This window comes from Cavia porcellus, unplaced genomic scaffold (genome assembly GCF_034190915.1).
Source record: "Cavia porcellus strain 051 isolate PalLab524CR breed Dunkin Hartley unplaced genomic scaffold, mCavPor4.1 scaffold_19, whole genome shotgun sequence".
In the NCBI taxonomy this organism is placed as follows: Eukaryota; Metazoa; Chordata; class Mammalia; order Rodentia; family Caviidae; genus Cavia; species Cavia porcellus.
In genome coordinates this window covers 64,323,105-64,335,418 of record NW_026947502.1, presented here as the reverse complement: position 1 = coordinate 64,335,418, position 12,314 = coordinate 64,323,105, and the positions used below count along the sequence as shown (strand labels likewise).

Here is a 12,314-nt window from a genome sequence, read left to right as displayed (position 1 = left end):
ATAAATTTGTCCTTTACAAGCCACCTAGTTTATGGTATTGGTTAGTCTCTTAGATGAATTAAGGTTCTTATAGTTTTTAGGGGCCACAGATTCTCTTTTTTTTTTTTTATTTTTTTTTATCAGTACCAGGGATCGAACTCACGACTGCAGGCTTGCAAGGCAGGCACTTATGCTGCTGAGCTAAATCCCCAGCCCCATTAAGGTCCTTATAATGTAGCAACAAACATATTTGCCCGAGAAATAAAACACATGTACAAATACATAAATGTTTGTAGCAGTTTTATTCCTTTTTTGTTTTTGGTAATAATGGGGATTAAACCCAGAAAGCACTGAGATGCATCTCCAGCCCTTGTTAGGGTCTTACTAAATTGTCCAGGCTGGTCTTAAACTCGAAATCCTCCCGTGTCCCAAATAGATGCACATGTAACAAGCACATGTAACCACACCTGCCTGGCAACTTTTTTTTTTTTTTGCAATAGTAAGGATTGAGCCCAGGGCCTCATGCATGCCAGGCAAGGACCTTACCACTAAGCTACAAACCCCAGTAAGTTTCTTCTTCAGACTTGAAACTGGAAACCCTTATTTCCATAAACAGATCAATGAATAACAAATGACGATTTTTCTATACAATGGGATATTAGCAACAAGAACTACCAAAACACAAAATGTGGTTAACCTTAAAACCACATTGAAGGGACAGAAGTCAGGCACTAATGAGTACACAGTAGTCCACGTGTTTGACATTCTAACAAGCAACACTAATCTACACTGACACAAAGTAATTACTGGGGTGGGGGTAGGCTCATGGGAAAGAAAACTTTTAGGTGAAAATTTGCTTATCTTGATTAAAGATGGTGGATAAAACAGATTTAAGCATTTCCCAAAGCTCTGTACACTTAGAGTTGGCATTTTGTTGTACTGATTAAAATGGTCCGTATCACCTACTTCTTTACCATGTGAAACATCTCTAGAGAGTTTTTCAAAGTAGGTTTTGTATGTCCTTTTGAATTGTGTTCCCTCAAGGGTTGTCAGGATTTGTTAAAAACGCAAAATATGCCTTTATGAGGAAAAAATTTTCTTTTTAAATCATGTCAAAGCTGGCTTCAGTTAATGTTCAGATGAACTGCTTATTTACCAAATCAAAGGCCACAGTATGCAGTTCTGCTGAAGGGACTTTACCATGTGCCAAAGTTGCCTTCTCAGCTGCCCAACCAAGCAGCAGCCTGGTGAGCCTGCCTGTGTTTGTCTAACTTCCTCTCCCATATCATCCTTTTCCTCCAGTGAAAAAGCACTTACTGGCATCTAAGCCAGTTAAAATGTCACATCTCCTGTGAAGGCTTCCTAGATCTGCCATGCCACTAGTCACCTTATAATGCACCAACAAGACCTGGAGCACACATCCACTTTGGCACTTCACTCACTGGAACGTCATGTCTTTCCCACTGTACTCCACAGTACTGTAGTGCAGGTCGCCTCTTACTTTCCCAATCTTCAGAACTATTCCTTACAATTCAAGTTTCCAAATGAGTGATAATATGAACCAGAGGGCAAGAAATTGTCAAGATATGAGTCAATAGGGGTTGGGGATTTAGCTCAGCGGCATAAGCGCCTGCCTTGCCAGCAGGCAGTCGTGAGTTCGATCCCCGGTACCGATAAAAAGGAAAAAGACCAAAAAAAAAAAGATATGAGTCAATCTTGGAGCTGCTGTGTTATGGTTTAAAACTAAAATATCCTGCAAAACTCTCACGTACTCAGTGCTGGGCTTTTGGAAGGCAACTAGAACATGGGGGTGCTACATTCTTCAGGACATTCACCCATTAACTTTAGCAGCTGAATGCAGTGTCATGAGTTGGGGCCTGGTAGGCAGGTCAATGGGCACATAACATATCTCCCTCTCCTGCTCTCCTTTATGCGCTTTGCTTTCTGGCCTCCACGATGTAAGCAATTTTCCTCTGCTAAGCCCCTCTACTATGCTATTTCTTCCTCGGAACCTATGGAACATGGACTGAGACTTTTGCAAACATGAGCCAAAATAAACCTTTCCACCTTTAAATTGTGGTTATCAGATACAATGTCTCACTGCCATCCCGTGACAAGAAAAGTGACTCAGACATAATGATCCCCCTACAAAAGACATGAGCTAGGACAAAGTTGTGCAGTATACTGGAGTCATGCACCCCTCAAGTACCTGGGGACATTGAGGACATTAGGTGGTTGCAGGTGAGGCTCTAGGTGGCAATGAGGGTGCCAATACAGACAGGTAATTCAGCAACTCAGGCCATACACACACACACACACACACACACACACACACACACACAACCCTCAAAATTTTAAAATAGCAATAAAGGACAAAGCAAGAGCTGCCAATTACAGATGTAGAGTGCTTTTTATGGCTGCATACTATGCACTGGGGATGTAGGACTCAATCAGGACAAGATCAGTATCAAGGAACTGAGTGTAATGAGAAACGATTCATAATTCAGTAATAAGAGGTAAGTGCCGAGCCTCAAAAGCATGGAAAACTTGCTGGCTAAGTGCAAAGGAAATGTTCCTTAAAATGATGCCAGGGCCTTGCAAGATGAGTTAAGTCAGCAGAGCAGGGCAGAGAGCAAGAAGTGGGACATACAAACTGTGTGGCTGGGAACTGATCAGCCAAGGAGATTAAAGCCTTCAGATGCAGAACATGAGGCTTGGTGGTATCCCCAGGACAACAGGTAACCCGAGAAAATGTTCTCTAGCCTAATAGGCAATCCTCTCTTAAGTAATGAGACTAAGTTCACAGCTCTGCTCTGCCAAGATCAAACTCAAGAGGGGGTTGTATTTATCAATACAATCTAGAAATCTTTTCTTCCAACTTGTTCCAACTCAAAAGCCAACCGTCCAGTGGTAGGCACCAAACCACTCCAAACACAGCCCCTCCAGGTTTCAGGAAACTGACACATCCAAATCTTGGAAACTATAAAAACCCCAATTCCACCCATCTCTAAACACCACTCTGTGAGTTAAGAGTGATCATAAATTACCCATATGACCTTCCTGCCCTGTGAGCTCACTTAAACATGTAGGAGTCTCATTTAGGGAAAGGGCCTCCTGGTCAATAAAGTCAGGAGGTGGCGTACAACCCTCTCCAAGCTGACTACACTCATACAGTTTCTCTTCAGTATGCATCTTCTGGTGTTGAAGGAAGTTTGATCTCTGGATGAAGCCTTTCCCACAGAAACTGCACACATAAGGCTTCTCCCCTGTGTGCACAATCTGGTGGAGCAGCAGCTTAGAGCTTTGGATGAACGCTTTCCCACAGTCTTTGCACTCAAATGGCCGATCCCCAGTGTGGATCTTCTGATGCTCTGTGAGATGGGCTTTCTGCAGAAAAGCCTTCCCACATTCTTTACATTCATATACCCGCTCACCAGTGTGGATTTTCTGGTGCCGGATAAGATATGAGCTCAGGAAGAAGGCCTTCCCACATTCATCACACTCATAGAGTTTCTCCCCAGTGTGGATTCTCTGATGCTGAGTGAAGTTGGACGTCTGGCTGAAGCGCTTCCCACACTCATTGCAGACATAGGGCCGCTCTCCAGTGTGTATTCTCTGATGCTGAATAAGTTTTGAACTGCGAATAAAGGCCTTTCCACATTCATTACACTCAAAGGGTCTCTCCCCAGTATGAATCCTCTGGTGCTCGACCAGGTCTGAGCGGTGGCGGAAGGCCTTCCCACAGTCCTTGCACTCATACTGCTTTACTTCTGTGTGGATTTGATAATGCCGAATAAGGCTAGAGCTCCTGATAAAGGATTTCCCACATTCATTACACTCATAAGGTCTTTCACCTGTGTGAATTCTCTGATGGCGAATGAGTAAGGAGCTCTGGCTGAAGCCTTTCCCACACTCTTTGCACTCAAAAGGCCTTTCCCTAGTGTGAACTCTCTGGTGCCGAAGGAGGTCTGAGCTGTGACAAAATGCTTTCCCACACTGAGCACATCGGAATGGCTTTTCTCCCATATGCACTTGCTGGTGTTCAGCAAGGTTTGTGTAGTGAATGAAGTCTTTCCCACACACATTGCACACATACAATCTGTCTTCAGTGTGGGCTCTCTGGTGCTCTGCAAGGTGTGAGGTCTGACTGAAGTCTTTTCCACAATGCTCACATTTATAAGGCTTCTCACCAGTATGAGAAATCTGATGTTTAACTAGGTCTGAATTAAATGGGAAGCTTTTACCACAAATACTACTGAGATGGGGCTCCCCTTCTATAAGCTCCCTTTGAAGTATAAGAAGGTTTGGGTTCAGAATAGGATTTCTCCCTGGCTTACTGCAAACTTGGGCTGTCTCTGCTGTTTGGATTTTCCAGTGGGTCACTGTGACTTGTTTGAACCCATCCTCTTGAGAGGAAGGACTCCCTAGGTTCTGTCCTTCTGGGTTTCCTAACAGCTGCCCTAACCTGGCTTCACGGACTTCTCTAGACTCAGAGGTAGGGTGCTCCATTATGGTGAGTGTGTCTGACATCGTCTTATGGGAATTTTCATCCTCAGAAATTCAAGCTTTGAAGTCACCTTCTTATCACCATCTCACTCTGCAGCAGAATCTGAAACAAGAAGATTGTTTTTCTTCTTTGTTAACAGGAAGCTACTAAAGCACATGGAGGATTCAACTGTTTCCTCTACCTATACTCCTGATCCCACAGTTACCTGAAACAGCCAACATCATTTGGGAAATCTTGTTATGGTTCTACCTGTAACATGTCCAACTCTAGAATTGTAGTTCTACCTGTAACATATCCAACTCTAGAATTGCAGTGCACAGCATTCTGCCGACCCTCTGTGCCCCCTGAATGTGGGACAGTGTCAGGGACATAACTTGGACCCTACTGAAAAATCAAGATCCATGTTTCTAAATGAACACTGAAATTTATCAGTGCTAGCACCTGGTAACTCACTGTCTCTTATTCCTTCATATCTTTTTTAATTTTTAAACTTTTTTTTAAAAACACGATCTTGCCATGTAAATTAACCTTGAACTGGTGGTAATCTTCTTACCTCAGTCCCTTCCAAATGAGCATATACTAGGAAACCATGCCCAGTCCTTTAGATCTTGCCTTCAGTCCCCAACTACTGTGGTCCATGGTCCTAGTCCTGAATTTATTTGAGGTTACAAGTTACACATGGCCATAGCGCTGACAAGAGCTGCAGCTCTTGCGGGAACCAAATCCAGTTAAGACCCCCTAACTTTCTGTCCCTGCAACCCTTCTAGTGGTTTTGTCATCTAGTTCCCTGGATCAAAGCAGTTGCTGCTTACAATGGCTACAGTGGTCTCTGCTTCCTCCTTGGCACAGTTCTTACCACTCGGTATTCAACCCTGCACACTTCAGTTCTACATCTGTGATTAGAATAACTCTGGCTCAAAAACATTTTAAGAAAAATATTGTTTGCACCAAACATGTACAGATCTTTTCCTTTTTTTTCCTGGTGTTTTTTGAGGCAGGGCTTTACTACATGGTTCAGGCTGGCCTTGAACTTCCTTCGTAGCCCAGGCTGGCCTCAAAATCACAGCTATTTTTCTGCCTCAGCCTCTCGAACACTGGGATGACAGGTGTGCACCACCATGCCCAGCTCTTTTTCCTGTTATTATTCCCTAACAACAACAACAACACTGCAGCAATTATCTACACAGCATTTATACTGTATTAGGTATGGCAAGTCATCTAGAGGTAATTTATAGCATATGATAGCTATGTAGAGGTTACAGGCAAATACTGCATCATTTGTTTTTTTGTTGTTATTGTTGTTGAGTCTCGCTGTGTAGTTCAAGCTGGCCTTGAACTCACTGTATAACCCAGGCTGGTTCAAACTTGTAGCCATCCTCCAGAATGAGCCATCACACCAGGCTCTTATACTTTTGGCTCTTCAGATTTTGGTATCTGGTGAAATTGAGGGGCACCTATATAATCACCCTCTTTATATACCTATAACTGCCCTATACTTTCTCCCTCTGCAGCGTGTGGGGACCCAGCTCTAGTTATATCTAGCTTGCCTCCTGACCTGTCTACACTCTTGTATTACATTTACAGCTCTACTCAATGTCTCCAAAAGCTACAATCCCCTAACTCTTCTGCTGTTTTCTTTCTTTTTAAATGTGCAACATCCCCTCCTGCCCCTCAGCTGATGACCTCACTTCAAGTTTTGATGAGAAAATAGAAGTGGTGAGACAAAAATGTCTATTTCCCCCATCTACCTACATTTAAACCCAAGTGCTTTCCCTTCTGTTGAGTCAAACTGTCCCTTTGCTTTAGAACACTGCCCTTCCATTTCCTCCTGCCACCATTCACTCCCCTATGAAATCATGAGCTCCTTTCCCTCTCAGCAGCCCAAGATCCATCACATACAGCAATGCTAGCACTTCCCCTACCTAAAAGTCTAACTTTACGGCATACCTGTGGTCCCAGCTCCTGGGGAGCCTGGAGTGGGAGGATCACTTGAGCTTATGAGTTCAAGGCCAGTTTGGATAACACAGTGAGACCCAGCCTCAAAAAGAAACGGGGCTGGAGGCAGAACTCAGTAGTAGAGTGTTTGCTTCACTTGCCCAAGGCTCTGAACTCGATCCCAAAAAACAAAACAAAGCATGTTTTGGAAAATTTTAAACAAAAACCCTCACTTCTTGGGTCCTATTATCTTTAAGTATTACCTCATCACTCTACTTCTCTATAGTAACCTTCACAGGGTCACTGGACTTGTTTTTCCATCTCCTTTACAACTTTCAACCTACTTCAGTCAGACTTACACCCCAATAATCCATCATGTCACCCAGCTGGCAAGCCATAGCACCCCACTCAGCTAAGCTACTGGCAGAAGCTGACATCCATACTTTCCCTCTTCTGGGTCACCTTTTCAATAGGTTTCTGAGCCAGCCTCTCCTGGATCTCTCCCTTCTTCACTGACCACTCCCTCAGCGTACCCACCCATGACACCAGAGCCCTGCCGTGTACCACTTTCCATCTCCATTCACTCTGGAGGTGAGCACACCCACTTTAGGAGACACATAGACTCCACTGCTGAAACATGCACTCTACCTGTAGCTTAGCCACCTTCCTAACTTCTACCCTTGACCAGCTCTAATCACAATACCTTCACCTGGATATTTTCTGAAGCTTTTCAAACTAACGTGTTAAAACTTTCTGATTTTCCTCCCTGAATCAGCCACTCTATAGTAAGAACGCCAACATCCCATTTGCTCAAGTCACGATTATTGCAAAAGTCCTTGTCTCACTTTTCTTTGTTCACACTCCACATACAATTGTCAGACCTGTAAGCTGAGCCTTCACACAACTTTCAACACACCTTCTATCATCATCTCTTGAAAGAGGCCCCTAAACTTGCCTCCAATTCTCCTTTCCCTATCCTCTTCCTCATAGCCTGAAGAATGACCTTTAAAAAGCATAAATCTGGGGCTGGGGATTTAGCTCAGTGGCATAAGTGCCTGCCTGGCAAGTGTAAGGTCATGAGTTCGATCCCCAGTATCAAAAAAAAAAAAAAAAAAAATCATAAATCTGATTTTTTTTTCCTAATCAAACTCTTGTAAAGCTCTTTTTCCCAACATATCAAAGTCAGCATCCATCCCCAGGGGAGGTGATGAGCTGGCAGAATTAAATGCTTAAGACAATAGCTAGGCTTTTCAGCTCAAGTAGGCAGTCTGTTCCTCTTACAAACCAGCTTGAAAAGGGTGTACATGCTGCGCTGTTCCCCAAAGTCTTGAATTTTAAGCAGGGAAAGACCCATGAGGCAAGATGGAAGCCACACAGATTACCAACCAGTGGCCATCAGTCTAACTGGCATTTAGCCTGAAGAAGTCCAATGTCCCCGAAGCCTACTCTCTGGCTAGTAAAAAGGTGAACTTTTGCTCTTCACATGCCTTCACATGCCTCATCAGGTCCTCAAAGCTCAGCAAGGCACCATACTGAACAAAGAAACTGCACTGGCTCAGACCCTCCTCTGCACTTCAGAGGTGAGGTTCTCTCTCTCTAGACCTAGGAAGTGAACTAAAAGAGAAAGTAAATCATCCAGAGTCACTGAACCAATAAGAGTTAGAGCTTAATTCAAATTAGACCTACAGGCCTCTGGTGTCCATCTTCTCACTGTAAGAAATTTTTTTTCCTTCCCAAGTGTGATATCACTTCTGCAGGATATTTTAATTTTAAGAAGTCAGCTGGGCTTAGTATTCTGAAAATAATTTCATATGTTAAGCCTTGTCAAAGGGGTCCATGTTTGCACACCTGTAATCCCAGCACCTGAGAAGCTGAGGCAGGAGGACCACCTCAGCCTCCCAGGGATTATAGGCCTGTACCATCACACTTGGCTCTTGTTTTTTTTTGGAATGGGAATCGAACTCATGACTTTGCGCATGCCAGGCAGGCACTTATGGCACTGAGCTAAATCCCCAGCCCACACTTGGCTCCTGATGTTATTCTTGAGACAGGACCTTGCTTAAATTGCCCAAGCTGGTCTTGAATTTATAATCATCCAATCTTGGCTTTCTGAATAGCTGCAATTATATGTGTATGTCATTGCTCCCAGCTGCTTTTTATTTTTTCAATGACACTACCTGTAAACAAGTCTACATCTGTTTAGAATATAGTTTAAAACCATTTGTGTGCCTCTGAATGGTTTTCATTTACCTTTTTTTAACTTTGTTTTTTTTGTCTTTTTCCTTTTTATCGGTACCGGGAATCAAACTCACGACTGCCTGCTTGCAAGGCAGACGCTTATGCTGCTGAGCTAAATCCCCAGCCCTTTTTTTAACTTTAGAGGAAGTGTTTAAAATGGAATATTCCTGATGGGTGTGGTGGCACACACCTGTAATCCCAGCACTCAGAGGCTGAGGCAGGAAGATCATGGTAAATTTGATGCCAGCCTGCACAACAAAGTGAGACCTTACCCCCCCCCCCAAAAAAAAAGAGTATTTCCTGCTTTGAAGAATGGTCTGTCTTGAGGCTGGGATGTAGCTCAGTGGCAGATTTCCTTGTCTAGCATGTACAAGGCTGAATTTGATCCCTAGCACTGCCAAATGAATGCACTAATAAAATCTTTTTTTTTTTTTTTTTTTTTTCTTTTTGAAGCAGGGTCTCACTATGCAGTTTAGGCTGGCCTTGGGCTCACTTTGTATCCCTGGCTGGTCTTGAACTTGCCACAATCTGCCTGCCTCAGCCTCCCAAGTGCTGGGATTACAGGAGTGCACCACTATACCTGGCTTTAAAATCATTATTGAAAAAAAACCCTTTTTGGGCTGGGGATTTAGCTCAGCAGCATAAGCGCCTGCCTTGCAAGCAGGCAGTCATGAGCTCGATCTCTGGTACCGATAAAAAGGAAAAAGACCAAAAAAAAAAAACCCTTTTCTCTCAAAATCAGTAATTTCGGGGGCGGGGGATGGGTCTAGGAATTGAACCCAGGATCTTCACACTGAGCTACAACTCCAGTCCTTTTTTAATTTATTTTTTGTCTTTTTCCTTTTTATCAGTACCAGGGATCGAACTCATGACCACACACTTGCAAGGCAGGTGCTTATGCCGCTGAGCTAAACCCCCAGCCCCTCCAGTCCTTTTTTTAGACAGGGTCTAAATTGTCTAGGCTGGGCTTGAATTTGGGATTCTCCTGCCTCACTTCTGAGTGCTGAGATTATAGTATTGTGCTATCACACTTGGTTAAAATCAGAAATCTTATATTTCTGCTTAGCTCCTTCTATGAATATAAATACAATTACATCAATACTTTTTCATTTAAAATAATTTCAGTGAATAAAATTACACCAGGCTTGTGGCCCCATATGACCTTTTTCTACAATAAAATATGTAACTGCTAAGAAAAAAATTTACATGACATGGTCTAAATGCGCCCTCAAAGCTGTGCATCAGCAGCACTTACCCTGGGACATGCCTTATAGCACTAGAAGCTCAGGTTGTGCATCCATACTGGTAAAAGGACATTCCAGCCTTGCCTCTCAGCCAGTCACCACCTGTTGCTCAAGTCCTAAAGAAAAGGAGAAGGAAGATCTGCTGAGTTTCACCCTGAAGAAAAACAAAAGCATTGCTAGAGAACCCCATCAGAAGCCAGTGCACTTGCCACTGCAGTCATGGAGCATCTGGGCACTATATGTCAGATACTATGCCAGATGTGCTAAGTCTTCTCATGTTCTCTTCACAACCACCTAAGAGGATTTGGGAAGTAACTTGCTTAACGTCAAACAGAAGTGACACCAGTTTGCTGGACATGGCCATACATGCTTGCAATGCCATTACTCTGGGAGACTGAGACAAGAGGATCACATGTTTTGAGTCCATGCAAGGTCACTTAGCAAGACTGTCTCAAAATTAAAAAAATAATCAGTAAAGGGCTGAGGATGTAGCTCAGTACAAAGTCCCTGGATTCAATCATCAGTTCCAGGTACGGGCTAACCCTCCTCCCAGGTCATTTGGCTTCTATCTCCAGCAGCCCCTCTTCGGGCTCACCCAAGGATACTGATGAAAGTTTTCTCTTCCTAACAATCACAGTAGTCTTACCAGCCATCTTGCATAACCCAGGCAGCAGTCAGGGCTCTCTGAGCTGCTTCATGGTGCCACCTTGTTCTACCATCACTACTTCCCAACTCTCCTTCCATCTCCAGCCGAGCTCATAAGTGTCGTCAGGGCCTACCCAGTTCTGCCCTATTTCCTTATCATCACCAAGACCATCCCAGGAAAACCAGAAATCCATCCCCAGAACTCCAGTAAAGGCCCGGAAGATTGTGGAATCTCTCCTTGTACCTTCTATACAATCAGAGCAGGTATTAAGATTCTGTATAATGTCACATCCCTCACAGGGACACATGGACAAAACGAGGTATTGCCTAAAGACTCAGAACAATGGCCATCTATCAGATCTTGCTGGGCAGACATTTATTCTTTCAGCCATTAATTCTAGACCCTAGAGGAACGAGGGTCTACAACACTGCAGGGCAGCTTCAAGTATGAGCTCTACAGACAGAAGATCTGAGCTCAGTATCTGCACTCAGTTAACATCCCAGGAAATCTCCAGCATGCTTAGGCCCTAAGCATCCTTAATCGTGATGCAGCTAACGTGTAAAAGGGGGGGGGGGTCTCTGGCATCAGCAGAGTGAAGACAGTAAGATTCATAGAATTTTAGGGAAGCGAAGTTTCAGGGAAAAGCTAGGACAGTGTAAGAGACCACCTAGCCTCCTCTGGGAATTCTCCGTCAGGCCCAAGCTCTAGAATTGGCTTCGCTCGTCACACCCCCCTCTTGAGCTTCTGCCGTAGTAGCACAACGGTGTGGGTGCTGCAGATCCTGAGCAGAGGAGACAAGCCCACGCAGGGTCGGAGAAGAACTGCAGCGACGCCCGAGTCAGCACCACACACACCGGGGGCAGCACCACACACACCGGGGCAGCAGCCCGACGGCGGCTCAGAGGCTTGAACACCGCCACACGGAAGTCGGAGCTGCGGGGACGGTGGTGAGGGTGTGCAAGCCCTGCGGGCCGCTAGGAAACCAGACAACACGGGGTGGAGCCGGGTAGTTACCACTCGGAGCTCAGGGGAGAAAGACGCAGGCTCCAATCCCGCACCGGGCGCTACTCTGAGGCCACCGGCCAAAGGCAAGCGCAGTCAGGAAGACCCAAGCCTCCACCCGCCCGTAACACACCACTCATCCGGTACCTAGTGGCGAGAAGACCGCGAAGGCTTGACGCCCAAGCCACCGACAGCCCCGCAGGCTACCAACAAAGCCCACACAGTTTCCGACAAAGCCCGCACGGCGGCCGGCAAACCGCGACCGGAACTCGCCTGAGGCCCCGCCCGAGAACTTCCGTCGCCGCTCTAGGAGCAAAATCGGAGCGACCGCCTCTCTGTGGTCTTCAGCCGGGCGGAAGTAAAGACTCCCGGCAGCTTAGCTCTCACGGTTAGCAAGATTGATTGTACTCCGCTAATCAGCTTCCCGGAGCCGAAGACTCTTGGGAAAATTGGATATGTTGCAGGTCTTCAAACTTAGGCCCCTCTTGCGTCCCTCAGAGAGCGTGGGAAACGGTTCCCTTTCGCAGGAACATTGCTCCTAAAGTGTAAAATAGGCCTAAAGAATTCAGCTGCTGGAGAGCTATCAGCGCAGGTACCAAAGAAAAAAACAGTTGTGTTGTTCCCTGCAGAAGTCTCGGCTCCCCGCCCCGGAGACGCGGGCCTGCTGCTCCTGGCGCCTTCGGGCTAACCCTAGCCAGAACCAACTACTGGTCAGCCAACAAGCTCCTGAGCTGCTTTTCCTACAGCCTTTAATAAATAATAA

At 45.2% G+C, this 12,314-nt stretch overlaps 1 protein-coding gene across 1 annotated transcript; it reads right to left on the bottom strand.

The window, feature by feature from the left end:
* Window positions 1-262: 262 nt before the first annotated feature.
* On the bottom strand, window positions 263-11,849 carry Znf623 (zinc finger protein 623). Its single transcript, XM_063231194.1, has 3 exons — window positions 11,699-11,849; window positions 9,915-10,019; window positions 263-4,588 (listed from the first exon to the last, which is right to left on the bottom strand). The coding sequence occupies exon 3, from the start codon at window positions 4,507-4,509 to the stop codon at window positions 3,016-3,018; it is 1,494 nt and encodes a 497-aa protein (XP_063087264.1). The 5' UTR covers window positions 4,510-4,588; window positions 9,915-10,019; window positions 11,699-11,849; the 3' UTR covers window positions 263-3,015.
* Window positions 11,850-12,314: the final 465 nt, after the last annotated feature.

Bases quoted from the DNA above. Each gene is read 5' to 3' on its own strand.
- Znf623 (XM_063231194.1), bottom strand. From the start codon at position 4,509: ATGTCAGACACACTCACCATAATGGAGCACCCTACCTCTGAGTCTAGA.